At 40.9% G+C, this 18017-nt stretch overlaps 1 protein-coding gene across 10 annotated transcripts in view; it reads left to right on the forward strand.

Annotated features, from left to right (window-relative positions):
• The window catches only part of ARID1B (AT-rich interaction domain 1B), a 331009-nt gene that overhangs the window by 235004 nt on the left and 77988 nt on the right, over positions 1-18017 (forward strand). For 5 of the 10 annotated variants that reach the window (XM_061378216.1, XM_061378224.1, XM_061378217.1 and 2 more), the window contains one exon: positions 13186-13284. The exons of 1 other annotated variant lie outside the window; for it this stretch is intronic. In XM_061378216.1, coding sequence (XP_061234200.1) covers positions 13186-13284 — 99 coding nt within the window. The remainder of the gene's footprint in view (positions 1-13185; positions 13285-18017) is intronic. 4 more of the 10 variants (XM_061378218.1, XM_061378219.1, XM_061378221.1 and 1 more) reach the window with 1 other exon arrangement.

Consider the following 18017-nt stretch of genomic DNA (forward strand, 5'->3'; position numbering starts at 1 on the left):
GTGTTTAAGATCCCTTTTAACCCAAACCATTCTGTAATTCTGTGAATTTTTTTGTTGTTGTTGTTTTACAGATATCCTTACATAATTGCAAAACAAGGAAGGGGATTATATCCTTGTAAAATGGATATGATTTCCCTGTCTAGAAAGATTATTTTAACACATCTATCAATATTTCCCCCTTGGCTTCTCCGGAGGCAAAAATCTTGCAACAGCTTGTTGCAGGGAAGATGCATGCTGTTCATTGGCATCCAGACCAGAAAAAATCAAAACACAAAATGCCATTGACGTAGCTATGTTCTTAATCACTGTTAGTGCACAAAACATCTATTCAGCAGTTTTGCAAATCTAGAATGCTTACAAATGAAATACATTAAGGTTTCACATAGCAGTAGTTTAAAACGCCTTCTTTTGAAGGGTATGCACAACATCTTGAATTTTTCTGTCTTTTTGAAAAGAGGAAAAGTAAGCAAATTGTAAGGCACTCTAGCTTGAGGCATTCCTTCTAGCATATGGAGGATCTAACCTGTGATACCCATTAGAATTCAGCCCAGGTCACAACTGATGAATAAATTTGTTGTCTCAGGGCTTTGTGAAATAACTAGTCTCAGCCTAGTTTCCTGAGGAAAGCCCGTGCTACAGAAGGAGCTATCAAAATTGTTATCATACTTGCAGCCTGGCCAGGGAGATCAGGAAGGTGTCCCTCTCTGCAGAGGTGGTCTTCTGAGAACAGGTGCAGGAGATTAAATGAGACAGAGACACACTGTTCAAGTTCCTCCTGTTAAGTTTTGCTGATGACAGAGGGTTTCACGTTCCAGGACCATCAAGCTGCTGTTCTTCGTAAGCTCTAAGTTAAGCATCAGATAGAAAAACCACAAGTCACAATAACAAGCATGTCCTGGGTGGTTATTTTTTAGAGGTAGTTTCTAGTTTTCAGTTTTAAGTGTTTTCATTTGCTTAATATCTGGTTTATCAGTATTTATATTTCATGGTCACACGTTTCAGTTTCAGTATTTTAATTGCTGTTTAAGCTAGTGATGAACATTTCTGACCCATGGACTGAACATCCTGCAGGGTCTGACAAGCATGGCACTGAGGGTTGTCCAGCACCGTACAAAGGCTTCATACAAACCTCTCCTAGACAGCCGGGTTGGCAGCACTCACATCCCCATATCTGTGCTCTGCTCCCTATCTGGTTTGTTCTCTTTCTTGGTTCTTGCCAGGCCTGTTTTCACCATCCTGGCTGTTGCCAAGCGGCCAGCATGGTGGGGCATCTGTTGCTGTGCATGCCATGGCAGCAGTCCTGCAGCAGGCTGCTTCTTGTAGCCCTGTGAGTCACTGGTAGCCCTTGTGGTGCTGGTACAGATCCACCTGGAGTGTGATGGCTGTCGAAATCCAGTTAAAATCTTTACATAATCAAACGCTCTGGTTCACATAACAAAATTCAAACCACAGCTGCCAAGATTTGACAGGTATGTTTGTTGTTTAGATGTATATTCTAAGGCTAGCCTTGGACAATTATTGTTTACATTTCATCATTAAACTGCATTTCTTTCTGACTTTTTTGCTTAGCCCACTTACGTTAAAAAGTTAATACAGTGTGTATTTGAGTTTGGCCATTTGGGGGGTTTATTGTTTAATTATTTGGCTACACAAACACAGATTCTCTGTCCTTTGTGTTGCCAAATAGGGCATTAATTTGCATATTACAAAAATTAAAAGGTTGTCTTTCACTCCCTTGTCCTTTGCAGTACTTACCAGTGATTGACGAGTGAATGGGAGAAGTCTCTCACATTTGCATCAGTTTGTTTTTGTTGTAGTTGACAGATGGTTGTTATACCTAGATAAAATAGAACATAAATGGCCTAAGTGGTTTGATTTCTGTGATGGGATAGGTTGTTGCAGCTTCCAGTTTTTCAGTGGACTCTGTATCGCTGCCATTAGAGATATTTAAAGTGGCCATGCTTCATAGTTACTATCAGGCTTGACTAGATGGATATGTGGTGTGTCCCTCCTTAGTAGAAAGAACCCAACCAATTTTAAATATGGCTTGAATTAGTAATGGACCAGCTAGAAATTAGCCATTTAGCTTCGAAAGAAGAACACTTCAACTACCTCCAGATCATGTTTGTCTTTTTTTTTAACAATGAAAAGCAAGATACTTGGTGTCCTCCTTAGAGACAAAATTCGTGCAGGTTGAGCCAGTGGCTTGAAAGATTCAAACAGCCCTTTGACAGCTTTGCTCCATAGGTAGATATGGAAGTCAAAGTGCAAAGTGAGTTCTTAGAAAGTAAACACATAAGAACAACTCACTCTTGTAGTGAGCTTTTCTGTTTGTTCCCCATCTCCAGATAACAGTGGACTCAAATTATTGTGATGTGTTGATTGATTACAGCCGTTAAGTTTCTTAGCAATCAGTTTCATCACTATTCTAAATTCACACTTGCACTTTTGATTTCTCTTCCACAACAGGGTGATGTGGGCTGTCGTTGACTAATGAATAACAGAATTGGTTTCGGCATGAGACAAACAGAATGCCGACACCAATCCCAAAATGCATTAATCTTTAATAATCCACATCTGCATGTTTATAAATGATATAACCAGGGGTTGCTAACGTTGATATTCCTCCTTCCAAACAGAAGCTGACATAGAAGTTGGTGTTTGCAAACTGCATGAGAGACACGTGGCAGGGCATAGCATGTGTGACCTTGTGGAGGGAGCTCACCAGATGAAAGTTCTCTGTTGATTAAAAATACATGAAGAATTGCTGTGCTTCTGCACCAGTCTTTGGAGCTTATCGTTGTTGGGCAAGATGAAATATGGCATGATAGATATTGTCTTCTAGGAGGATCAGACCCGCCAAATAGGTTTTGGAAGCAGGTTGACGTCAAGGTGCTTTTATCCTTTTATGCATTCAACCTGCCCTTTTTTCTGTAGTCCCTGAGAACCATTGAGATGGGGCTCTGTAATATGTAATAACACAGTAAGAAAAACTAGATGATCTAAGAGTTGTTCCTTTTGGGGATCGCATTAATGAGAGCACATACATTTTGCTATTCAAGCACCCATTAATGTCAGGCAGTGGACTGGTATGAGAAGCAGCAGGTAGGACTAACAAAATAGTTCATTGCCACGTATCGGCACTGCTCCAATTTCCACCTGCTTGCCTGAACTTTAGAGTTGGGAGGAGCAGGGAGGAATGAAACACCATCACTGCTGGTCTTCCAAGTTAATGCCACCTGATGATGAATATTTATCCTGAGCAATTCTTACATGTAGCTGGATCAAGGGAAAAGAAATGCAGCTAAGAATCAGCAGTTTCAGTTCATATTCACTCTTTCTTTGGCATCTTGTATGTTCTCACACTGAAATACTATACATGAAAGATGGTATATGGTTTTCTTAGAATTTGTTAATTGTGTTAAATCTAGGAGTTAAGGTTTTTATTAGGTGGCAAATACTAGAAGTGTAGGTCTGCTACACCGATTGTGCTTCTCAGGCTCTTAAAAACAGCAGATGCAATGAAGAACAGCTTAGGGAAAAACTCGTAGTTACAAATGTAGTCTAGAGAATGAGCATTGATAATGAAAAATTCTTCCTTTTGGAACTTGGATTGGCTCTCTAAATGGAATTCTAAGGTTTTATGTTTCAAGTGCGTGGCAGGGTAGTTTTCATTTCTGGAAGGAAGAAGTGAGCCAAAAATAAGGAAGAAATACTGCCCTGTCCTTTGTTAAGAGCTTTTAGATATTTAGCACTTGAATCAATTGAATTTTATATTCTGGTTAATTGACATTTTCTAAAGAAATTGAGAACGATTTTTCTCTAATCGAAGCATATGCTTTTTGCATTAACAAACATGTAACGTCGTGTCCCAAGTAATTACGAATTATTAAATCCATGCAACCCTTTGCAGTCTTCTACTTCAGTGTAAATGCAAGCAAAACTGTCATTTCTATGAAAGGCTTAAAGGACATAGAGAAAAAATAACGTATGATTACAGGGTTTGGATCATTCCCTAAAGAACACAGGCACTTTTTTCAGCGGTTTGCACAAATTTAAGAAAATACAGTTTACAAAATCTAAAAGCAATTCAGAGGCCCTGTAGAGGTGTGAGAGAAAGCGCTGGGCAAGCTGTGGCTGCAGCCTCTCCCAACCCCTCTCATCCGAATTCACGCTGTTGCTTTGGAGGGACGTGGTGGCACAGAGTGCAAAACATGTGGAGGGGCAGTTAAATGAGACTTTTGAGAGGCAAAAGAAGAATTAAGTCAGTGGCTCGGCTTTGAAGAGGTCTGTCTAGTGCGAGCAGCGAGCAAGTGGGGAAGAAAGGAGCAAGCGCCTCATCTAATCTTTCTCCTGGGGACCCAGGTGGACAAATTGGCAACCCTGTTCACAGCCCTCCCCCCCCTCCTTTGTAGCATAAGAACTGCTAATCGGATCCATGCTGCTGCAACTGTGGTTAGTTATTAACAGAATAAAAGCAGATTTCTTCAAAAGAACGGGTTGGGGAAAACGGCTATACAAAATTGCAAGGTTGTTAGAATCTTAAATGCACAGCAGTCGGTTTTTCCCTATTCTGAATTAGGCGATGAATACGGCCTTTCATCTGTCACTGTGCCCATTTCTTCAGAAGGCAGCCAAACATTAAGCTTCTCAAACACACAAAAAAAGGAAAAATTGTTTGAAAGAGGAAAAATATTGGGGAGCAGGAAGAATAGGAAAACGAGAAGGAGAAACCAGGTTTTGTTTTTATTAATTTGGCTTGGTGAGAGAAATACGAGCTTGCCTGCTCTATTCAGTTCCTGTGTGCCAGCCGCTGTGAGCCACCATTTCTGAATGCAGGGATTAGAAAAGATTTAACTGGTTGCTATCCTGGGCTGCGCCATGCTGGATCGGCCTCCAGCAGAAATACCCTGGAGCTGGGAACTCTCCTGAGTTTAATGGAAGTAATGCATTAAATGGACATGGAGTTAGGCAGAGGAGAAAGAAAAAAATTTTGATCCCCCAGAATGAAACTTCTCATAACTGTGTAGTGAAATTACAGGTCTGAGGAGGGCGTTATGGAGGATAGAGAAGCAGCGGTGCCTATATTTAGACTGACTCACACCTTTACTTATAAATAAATAAATGAATAAATGACAAATCCTTAATTTTGCGGAGCTCTGCAGCATTCCTGGTTTGCAGCAGGATTCTGAAATATGTTAGAGAGGAATAGTTGTCAGGCAGACAGGTATGTGCTGTGGCCTACTGGAAATCCATTCAGTCTTTGGGTGAGTCACAGCCTTTTGAAGATTTCCACTGACAGCTTGCTTTGGGCTTGTTGCCAAAATCTCAGGATAAAAATGCTGTGGTGCTTCACATCAGTCCAAATGCAGAGGTGATTTCTGGATGGAGCATGGATGAAACAGACCCTCTTTGCAGTGGCTGCTGCTCCTCGCCCTTCCCCTCCTGGGCAAAGTGATCTTTCACCTTGGTGGGGGGGCAGTGTATTTGCTTTCCTGCCTTTTGCTGCTCGGCCTGTTGTCAGTTTAGGCAGTACTCACAATTATTTCACTTTATACTCCTGAGGATTTCTTAGAAGTCTTCGTACCTAACTCAGAGGTTACACAACGTGAAAACAAAACTTGGGTGTCTAATCTGGCAGACCCCAGTTTCAGCTACATTATTCTTTTTTAAAAAAAGTCCAGAATATAATGAATTATTCTGTCATGAGGGTGACATTTGGTTGGTGTTCCATAAGTAATACCTTGGGACTACATGCTGAATAATGAGCATGAAACAGCATATTGAATAGCTACCTCATCCAGTCAGTGTCAACTTTGCTTTGAATTAAATGTTGTATCATGTCAAACAAGTAGCTTCTGGTTGTGAAATCAAGATGTTTATGCTACTGCATGTGTGCAGAGAAAAGTCGGAGCTAGGGTTCTTCAGGCTCAGTGTTGCATCTTTTAATGGAGATTTGAGAGCAATTTAGTGCTTACGTTACAAAGACATCCCTGGAACTCACTCACAACCCTGTCCTTGATATGGTAACACAAATATGGAAAAGAAGATGAAGTGTAACTTTCAAAGGATTAGCAGTCTGAGTATTATACTTTCATGAGAAGAGAAGTGAGTTTCTACCTTTTGTTGATTTTATGTGGATTGTGAGTGATACTCGTGTGTGTTTGGGAATCTTGAGTCTTTAGAGCATGATGCATTTGTTTTAAGAGGTAATATGGAAGATCAGAGCCAGGCCCAACACCAATCTTGGTAATTTTTGGTAATGTGTAGCATCCGTAACTCTGGCTTGACAATCTTCGTGTTTGCAGGTGCTTTGCATTACTACAGCAGAAAAGTCAGCCACTTCAGCAGCCTTCAGCAGCCACACAGCCAGCCACCAAAAGCATCCCAAGGCGGGAGGGCTCCAGGCATAGTACAAAGCTCCCAGGTTGGAGAGATGGAAATCGTCTCAGTGAGCAGCAGGCAGAAGTGGATTACTAGCGTTGCTGTTGCTAGCAAGGAGTTATGAGGTGCAGTGTGCAGAGCCAGAAGGGTTGGTTTCAGCATGCTTGACTCTGTGTAGTCCCCCAAGTGGTTCAACAGAGCCGCGGCTGCTGTATCTAGAAGGGTCCACATGTCTCTGACCTTCTAAAGTATCTGTGCTCAGGTTGCTGTATAGATACAAAGAAGGTTTTAATATTTTGTGTCTTCATTTGAGGGGATATAGGATAGACAGGAAACCCTTGTTTTTTACTCAAAGAGTAAATAATTTGAAAATAATGTTGATACAACAGGAAGCTTGGCTACAATGCATAAATTAAGGAAGAAAATAATCTTAAAGGGTCATAGGCTTTGTAAGATGAAAGAGATAACACAAACCACATGACCAGTTTCCCTTTACACCACCTATAGAAAATTTTTTCTTTTGAGGTCATTTGCACCTCACTTCCAATTTCCTGAAAAGCTCATTTAAAACAGTGTAATATAGAAGCCCCTTTATGATCTTTAATTTCTGATGTAGGGATCCAAGACCCATAAATGTCCCTTCTGGTCTGTGAGCCTTTACTGTCACATAAGACTGGTTCTTATCAGATTTCATCTTAATCACTGGGTTTCCTGGACCTCATTATTCCTAGAAGGAAGTTGTTTAAAATTCCAGTAACGGTTTGATTATCATCCTAAACATCATGCTCTTTTTCCTCCCTGATATTTATCCACAAAAACAATTTTAAAAAGAAGTCACAAAATCACAGCTTTAGTTTTTGCCATGCTAAGTAATACTCTCTCAGCCTCCTGTCACTTCATGCTGGTAGATGTTCTTGGTTCCCATTCCAGTTAGCATTATACTTTCTGGTTTTGTCTGTGTGAATATTTGCAAGTGATACATCAGCAATGGTATTATGTTGCTTTACCTCTACTAGAAACAGTTCTCCTAATTCATCCTAATAATAAATTTATTTGATTCAGGGTGACATCAAACGCTTAACTATAACCGTTCATAGGTTATAATGGTTTGTAGATCAACCAGTATGGTCAGATTTTCCTTCCTTTTATTCTCCCATTTCTAACTGATAATGCTATGGCTTTTCAGTTAGAAAAGGCTTATTTCTGGTCTGGGAATGTAATGTTCGCATTTCTGTTACTCCAACCCAAAAGATGGTCCAGATAGTTTCTTAGATAGTATTTTGATCATAGAATCATAGAATAGTTAGGGTTGGAAAGGACCTAAAGATCATCAAGTTCCAACCCCCCTGCCATGGGCAGGGACACCTCGCTCTAAACCATGTTACCCAAGGCCTTGTCCAACCTGGCCTTGAACACTGCCAGGTATGGAGCTTTCACAACCTCCCTGGACAACCTATTCCAGTGCCTCACCACCCTAACAGGAAAGAATTTCCTCCTTATATCCAATCTAAACTTCCCCTGTTTCAGTTTTAACCCATTATCCCTTGTCCTACCGCTACAGTCCCTAATGAAGAGTCCATCCCCAGCATCCCTATATGCCCCCTTCAGATACTGGAAGGCTGCTATGAGGTCTCCATGCAGCCTTCTCTTCTCCAGGCTGAACAGCCCCAACTTTCTCAGCCGATCTTCATACATGAGGTGCTCCAGTACCCTGATCATTCTCGTGGCCCTCCTCTGGACTTGTTCCAACAGTTCCATGACCTTCTTATGCTGAGGACACCAGAACGCACACAATACTCCAAGTGAGGTCTCACAAGAGCAGAGTAGCGGGGCAGGATCACCTCCTTCAACCTGCTGGTCATGCTCCTTTTGATGCAGCCCAGGATACGGTTGGCTTTCTGGTCTGCAAGCGCACACTGAAGCTGGCTCATGTTCATTTTCTCATCAACCATCACCCCCAAGTCCTTCTCCGCAGGGCTGCTCTGAATCTCTTCTCTGCCCAGCCTGTAACTGTGTCTGGGATTGCTCCAACCCAGGTGTAGGACCTTGCGCTTGGCATGGTTAAACTTCATGAGGTTGGCATCAGCCCACCTCACAAGTGTGTCAAGGTCCCTCTGGATGCCATTCCTTCCCTCCAGCGTATCAGCCTAACCACACAGCTTGGTGTCATCAGCAAACTTGCTGAGGGCGCACTCAATCCCACTGTCCATGTCACCAACAAAGATGTTGAACAAGACCGGTCCCAACACCGATCCCTGAGAGGCACCACTCGTTACTGGCCTCCAGCTGGACATTGAGCCATTGACTGCAACTCTTTGTGTGGGGCCCTCCAGCCAGTTCTTTATCCACTGAGTGGTCCATCCATCAAATTGATGTCTCTCCAATTTAGAGACAAGGATGTCGTGTGGGACAGTGTCGAATGCTTTACACAATTCCAGGTAGATGACATCAACTGCTCTACCCCTGTCCATCAGTTCTGTAGCCCCATCATAAAAGACCACCAAATTGGTCAGGCAGGATTTCCCCTTGGTGAAGCCATGCTGGCTGTCACCAAGCACCTTGTTGTTTTTCATGTGCCTTAGCATGCCTTCCAGGAGAATCTGCTCCAAGATTTTGCCAGGCACAGAGGTGAGACTGACTGGTCTGTAATTCCCCGGGTCATCCATTTTCCCCTTCTTGAAAATGGGGGTTATATTTCCCTTTTCCCAGTAGTCGGGAACTTCACCTGACTGCCATGATTTTTCAAATATGATGGCCATCTCATATATAGACTAAGATTCCCTACTTAATAGTCAACCAGTGTCATTAATCCAGTTCTAGCTCTTTAATTCCTAAATTAGGGTGAGAATTGTCCCAAAGACAACTCTGGCTTTTCCTCCAGCCTTATGTTCTCCTTTAAACACAGGCTGTGATAAGTCCCTCTCCCTACTGTTTCCCAGTCCTCACACATCTTAAAATTCCTGTGCTGATACCCCTCCTTATCAAGCAATTTCCCAGGGAGAACCTGTTACCACTGTAACACTTGATTCAGTTGTTCAGGCACAATTCTGTGAACTATTGTCCATCAGGCACAGGGTGCCACTGCTGAGCATCCTCCAGTGTCATCACCGTGTTGGGAGCAGAGAGCCCTCAGCATGTTTCAAAACATTATCCATTTGGGCTGTAATTCATTGTAAAGACCCCTCCTCACCAGGATATCAAAGGTCTATTCTTTCTTGCTATGTTGGCTCTAAGGAATTTACTTTTTACACTTTAACTGCAGATTTCATGGCTGTAGTCATAATGCAATTGCCATTTAGTACTTTTTTCAATCCATCTTTTCCAAAGGTGCGGTTCAGTCTCTAACTCTCTTTATTTCAAGCATAGATTTTCAGTTTCATGCAAAATGTTTAAAAGCATTTCTAACATAATTTTAAAAAATAGAAATCCAGCTTACAGTTGTGCTTGTGAGCATTTTTAAATTCTCCCTCCTCTTTAACTCTTTTTTAATAGTAGACATGGTATTAGCAGACATGGTATTAGGCTTCTGGTTTTGATAGTTTTTATGACTAATTTTACAAGATAGCTATATAAATTTGAATTCCATTTTGCTCCGCTATTAAAATCTAGGTGAAAGAGTTAGTGTGACAGCATCTATGCTTTTCACATGCATTATTGTATTGGCTGTGATTTTGCATAATAAAAATATTGCAAAACATGCGGAGTATTCACTTTGCAGAAGTTTTGGCCGGTGGAGCATCTCACTAATGTGGCAACAATGCTATACAAAATGTGTGAAAAGGTCATTCCTGTTTAAACTTTTGTGTGTGTATTATTGGGAGGCATTAGTCTGTCAGTGAAAAAAAAAAAAAAGTTGGGTTTTTTCCCTGTCTTAAATAGCTGTAGAATTCATGTTTAAAAAGAAAAGAGGTTGTTTTCTTCTTCAGTAGGAGTTTTCCTTCCCTAATAAAATACAGAAGTCTGATCATGTATTATTGAATGTGTCTTCCAAGAATCCCAACTACAATACCATTTGAAAGAGAGAAGGATTAATATCATTTAAAGGAAAGAAGTGGAAAATCTTTAAGGTCAATTTTTTTCCTGACAAAGAAACTTAAAAAGCATGGCAGACAGGATCTTCAAAGGTTTTTAAGGTTCTGTCATCAGCTCCCAGTAAATAGGAGTTAGATACCCAAACTAAGAGTTTTGTTCAAGTCTTCAAAGGTATTTGGGTGCTTAACCTCCTCTTACCTTTCAGATCACTTATAAGGATAAAATAGCAGTTCACCTGAAAAATTTTGGTGCAGTACTTTCATGTCCAGTATCTGGGTAATTTGTAGCATGCACTGATAAATGATAATGGTACTTCTGCAGAAGTAAGAAGATGTGTAGAGCTGATCCTGTTGACCAGATTGTTTTCCTTTGTAAAGCAAAATTTTGGCTTTAAATTTTAATACAGAAAAAAACAACCAAAACATCAGAAGTAAACTCTAAAAGGTGAACTGATGAAATAGCATTAACGTTTGTGGAGGGTGAATATGTCAGTGAATTTGCAAAACTCCTGAGTCTGTATTCCGTAAGTATGCAGAAGAAAACGATTTCTTAGTAGCAGGTCATACCTGCACTATCCTAGGCTTTGACTTTCCTGGTCCATTCTTGCATATCTGCCTGTACAGGATAAAGCTCCTGCCAGATAACTGAAGTTATTATCAATGTAAAAAATTAAATACCATGTATAAATGTATTCAAAATATGTTGCCTAGCATAGATCTTCCATGCACTATTAATCTCCATCAAAGTTTGCCAAGCCTCTGTCTAAAAGGAGATCCCACTGGGAGCTGTGTGGTGCAGTCAGGACTGCCCCTGCCTTTATATTACTTTTTTAAGTATTTGTAAAAATCTTCCATGGTTCAGATGTACTTGAAGTATTCTGTCTGATAGCAGTGCCTCGGGCATACACAATGGAAGTGGCAGTGCCCCGTGTTAACATGGAATTGCTGTTTGTTTACAGTCTTGAGTCACTGAATCCTTCCTGTCAAGCAGAAAGCGTTCATTATAATGCAGGCACTTAACGTCTCCACCGCCTGCTCTTGCATGACATCAAAACATAAGCCGGAATATTATTGTCATATGCCTTAGAGTTCGTGAATGGGCCGTGGATCCCAAAGCCTCAGGCACTGAGTGGCATGTTTGGTCTTTTGGAGAAGCAGTTCTGCCTCTAGTCCAGCATTTGCATCTCTGAGACAGTTGTCACAGCTGCTCCCGGTAATGTTGACTGTCATGTTTTTTAGTGCAAATGCACCTCATCTGAATAGCTAGGCAGTGGTTACACTCAACATTTTATGGATTTTCGTTTTGTTCTTTTATCAATCTAGAGGCTGTACTGAGAGCCAGTTGCTTTGAGACTGGGAAGTGGATGGGGTAGAGCAGACACATTTGCTTTCCTGCCTTTATGTCCAACTTGGGGCCCTTCATCACTCAACAGAAAGAGCAGCCCCCCTGTCAGCCAGCTCCCAGCACCAAGACTGGCCACAGGATTCTTGCTTCTGACACTGTGGAGGGGCAGCTGCTGAGCAGGAGGAAATGAGTCTCAGCAGGCACAAATCTATTGCCTGTGTTTTTATTCTTTCCATTTCTTCCAAACGGAAAACAATCTGAGCAGTTTCTGAGGACGAGGGATATAAATCTGTCTGCTGCTATTTATAACGTGCTCTTCACTACAGTGTCTAAATGCTTAAAGTATACATTCACTACGTAACCTGAGGTGGTCTTCCAGCCACTTGGGTTGTCAGGAGCAGGCATGTCTCAGACCAGCAGCAGAGAGAAGCCCCAGGAGACATTCAGGTCTCATTCTTACCCCTGCTCATGCTGCGGCAGGTTGGCTGTCAGGCACCAGGCTATTGGGGTGTTGTGCAGTGAGAGGGTGGTAACATGGACCTCCTTGCTTCACATGGTGCTGAATGGTGACCCAGAGGAGTGATTTGCATCGATGTAATAAGCATCTGCTTTACTATCCAGTAATATTGAGAAGGAACATTTGATGCCCTGAGCCTCACAGGCAGCACTGTGTGCTCTTCTTCTTTGGGTGGGTGGACAGCAGAGCATAAACTGTGTAGGTGTCTTTTGAACCAGGCCATAAAAACCACTCTGTCTGTTCTGGATGGATACTTTAACAAGCAAATATATTCCGTTTCCTTTTATTTGTAATAAGATACCCCTTTTCTGTCTGATCTCTTTCAAACGTGTTTCACTTTCACCCCATGTACCTATGTATTATTCTTTATTCCCATATTCTACATGGGCATTCAAATAATATTTAAACCACCAATTCATTGAAATACTTTTTCAAGTGTTGTTGTTAGTCATTTTTGTATTGACTGAATTTTTCATTGGTAATATTGTTGGCAGCAGTCCATGTCTGCCTGGCTGGAGGCCAGTTTAAGCTCAGCAGGATGAGCCCTATTGTTCAGCAGACTTGGATTTTGTTAAAGTCTCTAACAGAAATATGTGTCAGGAGATTTGCAGCTATAAATTGGATCATGTTGGTGAGGTTGGGAACTCGCTCAATACGAAATTGAACATTTCGCCATGCCTGTTGCTAAATATGTTTATGCATGTTCCCTCCATGGGTTTAAAAAAAAAAAAAGGGGGCAAGAAAAATAAAAAGAAGAAAAAAAGCTAGACCTGTTGGGGTCTGTCTCTGCCTTATATAGCTGGTGTTTTCTTTGATGTTGAGTGGTTGAAAAATGCAGCAAGGCTTGGTTTTGTGCATTGCAATGTTAAAAGCAAGTCTGTTTTCCCTTTTTTCTCTGTGTGTTGCAGGCAGTCAGATGCCACCGCAGCCTCCTGGCAGCCAGTCAGAATCCAGCTCCCACCCTGCCTTGAGCCAGTCACCAATGCCACAGGACCGAGGTTTGTTAGGTGTGGGGGCTTTTTTAGTTGGTGCCAAATGCAGCTTTCGTTTAAGTCACACATCAGCAATGTGAGATTTCCTGATTTTTCTTTTCTTTTCCCAGGGAAAATAATGACAATCCTCATTGTAAAAAACTCGGGGGGTTTCCTTCTCTGGGGAAGGAGCAATTGAATAGCAGGTTTTACCAAAATGTAATTGGAAACAAGGCTTTCTTAAAATACAGTGAATTCCCAGAGTATAAAGGCAGTTTGCTGTAAATACTTGTGTCATGTCTTAGAGAATTCAACATTTGGTTGTCTGTCTTAGAATTAAGGTATACAGAAATAGTGTTAGCTATGAGCACTGCAGTTTTGTTACTGTGCTCAACATTCTCACCTGTAATATCTTTGCATGGGCACAATAGCTAGTCCTCTAGCCAGTTCTAGGATAAAAATATCTTTATATAAAGGGAAATAAACTATTTAGGTCAGATGGTTCAAAGATTTGGAAATCTTGCAAGAGAAAACCTTGCAGGCAACAGCACTGTTCTGAAAAGGGTGCTTCCTAGCAAGTGCTTACAAAAATAAACAGAGCTGCTATTTCTTTCTTAATGTTACTATTTATAAACTGTAAGCTCTTCTCCTTTTGCCTCCTTCCTCCCTAGCTTAGGGAAGATAGTTGTCATAGCTTTGTTATGTGACCATACATATAATCAACTGCTGTAAACTGGGCATTCTGTCCATGCAGTGGTTATCATGTGCGAGTGACAAGCTTGCAAAACAGACACATGATAACTGTGATAAACATGGAGTTATTTATGAAATGCCCCTCCTAAAATGTCTTGCTACCAGAAATACTCCAAGTAGCACCATATGGGGATACCATAAATACTGGAAGTTTTCTCACAAGGGAAACAAGTTGAACTCACAGATTGACAAATTTCTGGGATAGCATCCAGGAGGAACTAAGAGAACTCACAAAGAAATGAGTCTCAGTTCTTGCTGGTTTTGTGTGTTGGATGTCCCCTCCTCCAGGAATGCTGATTAATGAGAACATGAAACACAGAATTCCACACTCAATTTGTTTGTTTTACTTCCTTTTTATTCATTCTTTGTACACAGTCAGTTGTTGGCACAGGAACCTATTTTCCCCTAGGAAAGTTTTTAGAGTGACATACGTCTTTAGTGAAATCAAAATTGCCTCAGCACTTGGTACAAATACATAATGCTTTGTGGGATAGAATGTCACAAGTCATTGGGAATGGATCAGCTTTGAGGCTTTGAACACCCAAGCATCTCAGAAAGAAGTGTACATTTTCTGGCACAATTGGCCCTTCTTGGCACAAAATGTTACATTGCCCTGTAATAATTATTTCTGCAGTGTGTGTTCTTCACCTGGCTTTGGGGGACATGTTAGGCAGGTTTGACAGAGCTGAAAGGGTTGAACCTCTCTCCATTGCTGCTGTAGAACAAAATGGGGGGGTCATTGTGTGGTCAGGAGAGGCAGAGGGGTATTCAAAAGTAGAACAGAGTAAGACAGCTTCCATAACTGGGAAGTAAAATTTACAGATTTAGTGTGGTTCTTCCTCTGTGCAGGAGTGTGTGTGTGAGAATTGTGGGCATGTTCTTGGAGAAAACATGTTTGGGAATGTTGCATTTTTTAAACTCTTCATATGCAAAATCCAGTGCAATATGCATGATCCATGTGATCCAGCTTGTACTAGAAGCCTATTTGTTTCATGCAGCAGATATGAAATATGTAACTAGCTAGGTCATACTGATTTTGCAGAACATGTTCCCCAAAGCTTCTCTAAAGTCTGTGCTATGCTCGCATAAACATGCATGCATTCCCTTTTGTGCCCTGTCATTGATTAGAGGCTCCTTTGAAATGGAAAACTTCACCTTTTAAAAAGGCTGCTACATTAGTTGATTCCTTTGCTTGCTTGAACTACTTTCCACTGAACTTGAAGAAAGGAAGAAGGGGGAATGATGGGGACTCAAAGGGAAGGTGCTTGTCACTTACTGATAAAAACCTGAGCAAAAAATGTTGCTGCTGAGGACACCTGATCCATAGGCATCTGTTACAGTAATTTAAACTCTTGGCTTCCTGATACACTGTCTCCCCAGAAAGAAAAGGGAAAAAAAAAAAAAGGAAAAGAAAATTAAAACAAAAAAACCCAGAGACCCTTCTTAGGATAAGGTAATGTTGTTTCGTTTAGCACTTCATATAACAGTTCTTTCTTTATTTAGAGAGAGAATTGAATGAACTGAAGACTACTTATGATTTCTGAAGCAGAATCCTCTGCTCTCAATATTGAAATGAGTATTATTTACCAGATATTGTGAAGCTTAATTGACAGGTGGAGTGTGAGCTGTAGCACTTTTGCAACCTAAACCACTACCTTGAACCATTAAGTTTACATGTATTTATTTTATTATGAGAGTGTTTGATTATATTTTACCGTATTTTCCATGGTTACTCAGTACCCAGCTGGGATTTTCATGTTTGCCTGCCTGAGACTGTACATCCTGTCACACAGTGCAGCCTGAAGCAAAAAGCCTATTTGTACATGTACATTCTGCATATGGGAGGAGGGGAGTGGTAACGTGTGTATATACTGTAGTGGGAATTTCTTGGGGGATTGGATTTTTTGTCCTCTCCAGCTTGCTTCTTATACAGCTTATTTCATATTTTCTGTAATGAGCATAAAAATGCCTACTTTTAAAAAAGAATTTGAAAATGTTTCATGTCCTGCTCAACCTCTAGGACATTTGGACCTGAGTCAGCATAGGTGGAGCATGCTATTCTAGGCAACCCATGTCTGTTCTCATCCCAGAATCGATAACTGGCCACTGTTGTTTGAAGCCCAATCAATGAAATTTCTTCAGTTCTACCAACGCACACTGTCTACCTTGGCAGTAAGAAATTGTGTACTTTTATGTGCATAACCTATGTTTCAGATCCTGTGGGCGGGTTACTTGAAGTATACACCTTAATGGACTGTTAGTGCCAGAATGCTAAGGAGATGGCTAGGCTGTGCAGGGCTGGGGTCAGAAGTCTCCTGGAGAAGCCGGAGTGGCTATGGCTGCTCACCTACATGTGTTTTCAGCTGCTGGTGAATCCCAGCAATTACTGTTACTTGGAGTTACCACATGAAAATGTAATCATGGCCAATGAAGCTCATTACTGAAACCTGCTATGCTCTAGGGGGGGAAAGCGTTGCATGTTTTGCAGTTTGTTTCTGATACAGTTATTCCAGACTTTTCTTTACTATGGTCAAAAGTAGGCGGTTCATTTTTTGTGTTTATTGAAGTCAAGGCTTTTTATAAACTTCAGTTACATCAGCCCTCAGAGGTCGGGCAGTGGTGATGCCACAGCTGTTATAACCATTTGGCAAATAACTGAGGTAGAGTCACTTGACTATATCCAGCTGCATATACTTACTTCATCTGTTAGAGTTTTGAAGCCGTGCTTTGAGGATGTGCTTAGTAGCCAGAACAGCTCAGTGGGTTAGAAGTTACTTGTATTTATCAAACAGAAACCCAGCATATCCAAATTGACCCCTGAATGAGTTTCCTGCAACTGCAGCATGAAAAAGAATCCTTCCATCCTGGCCATTAGCTTATACTCCCACTCTTACTTTTGGAACCTGTCTGCATAGCTGAATACTCCACTCTTACTTTTGGAACCTTACTTTTGGTCTGTCTGCATGTCTGAATACTCACCTGTGCAGATACTAATAGGACAATGTGTGTCACAATAATGTTGAAACAGGCATTTTTACCCCAACAGAGATGAATGGTTTCTTACCTAATTTTGAAAAAAAATGTACAAAATGTAACTACTTTTAAGTAGTGCTTTACATGCTTATGCAGTCAGATATGTACATGTCAGGTTTCAGTCTTATATTAAAACAGTGAATTGGGAGCTCCTGAAAACCATTGAATTTAATGGAAACAGTTAATGACTTTAGGTTATTACTCTAGCAGGCACTCTCATAATGGGGATACTTAAAGAAGCCTTATTTATTAGTGCAAATGTATATGGGTCAGAATTAATTTTTTAAAAATCTTTAATTGTTTTCCCCTTACAATTTTCACAGCGGTACATAGTTAAATATTCATGATAATGCTGATGATATGCTAAAGGTCTGAAATAGATCTGGAGTCTCAAAATCAACACAGGTTATTTAACCCTTTTCATCTAATGCACCACTGGGGACTTGCTCAGTGAAATCTCAGAGCACTGGAATAATTAGAAGATAGTAATGAGGATTTAATTAGTCCTTGAGATATGCTGAAATAGGACCACTGAGAACTTTTCTGTTTGGACATGGACTGCAAGCAGAATTGATGCCGTTGCAGCTGCTATGATGTGCTGGAAAATGTATTCCATTGCTGGAGGCAGTTTTCATGACAGCATTCTGTGCCTGTCAGATCTATGTAGGAAAGTGCCCTGAGTAAGCACCTCCAAAATAGTTGGATAGTAGTCTCCCCCTTCTTCATCACCTCCTCCCAGTACCTTTTCTGTTTTCTTTTTTTATGTTATTCTTTCTGTTCTAGCTTTATTTCTTTTATAGTTGACATGATCCAGCTTTTGAGGACTGTTGTACACTTGCATGCTCTATTAAAAACATAGACAGAGACATGGAGTTAGAAACTGCAGGCTTGTAGGAGTACAGGTGTTATACTAAGTAAAATTTGAATCTTTTTGGCGCAACTGCTTGTAAGGTTTATCCTCAGATCTAGTTCTTATTTAGTAA

The sequence above is a fragment of the Neopsephotus bourkii genome, unplaced genomic scaffold, assembly GCF_033783945.1.
Source record: "Neopsephotus bourkii isolate Nb327-2 ecotype Australia unplaced genomic scaffold, CSIRO-AGI_Nbou_v1 NB_1765, whole genome shotgun sequence".
In the NCBI taxonomy this organism is placed as follows: Eukaryota; Metazoa; Chordata; class Aves; order Psittaciformes; family Psittacidae; genus Neopsephotus; species Neopsephotus bourkii.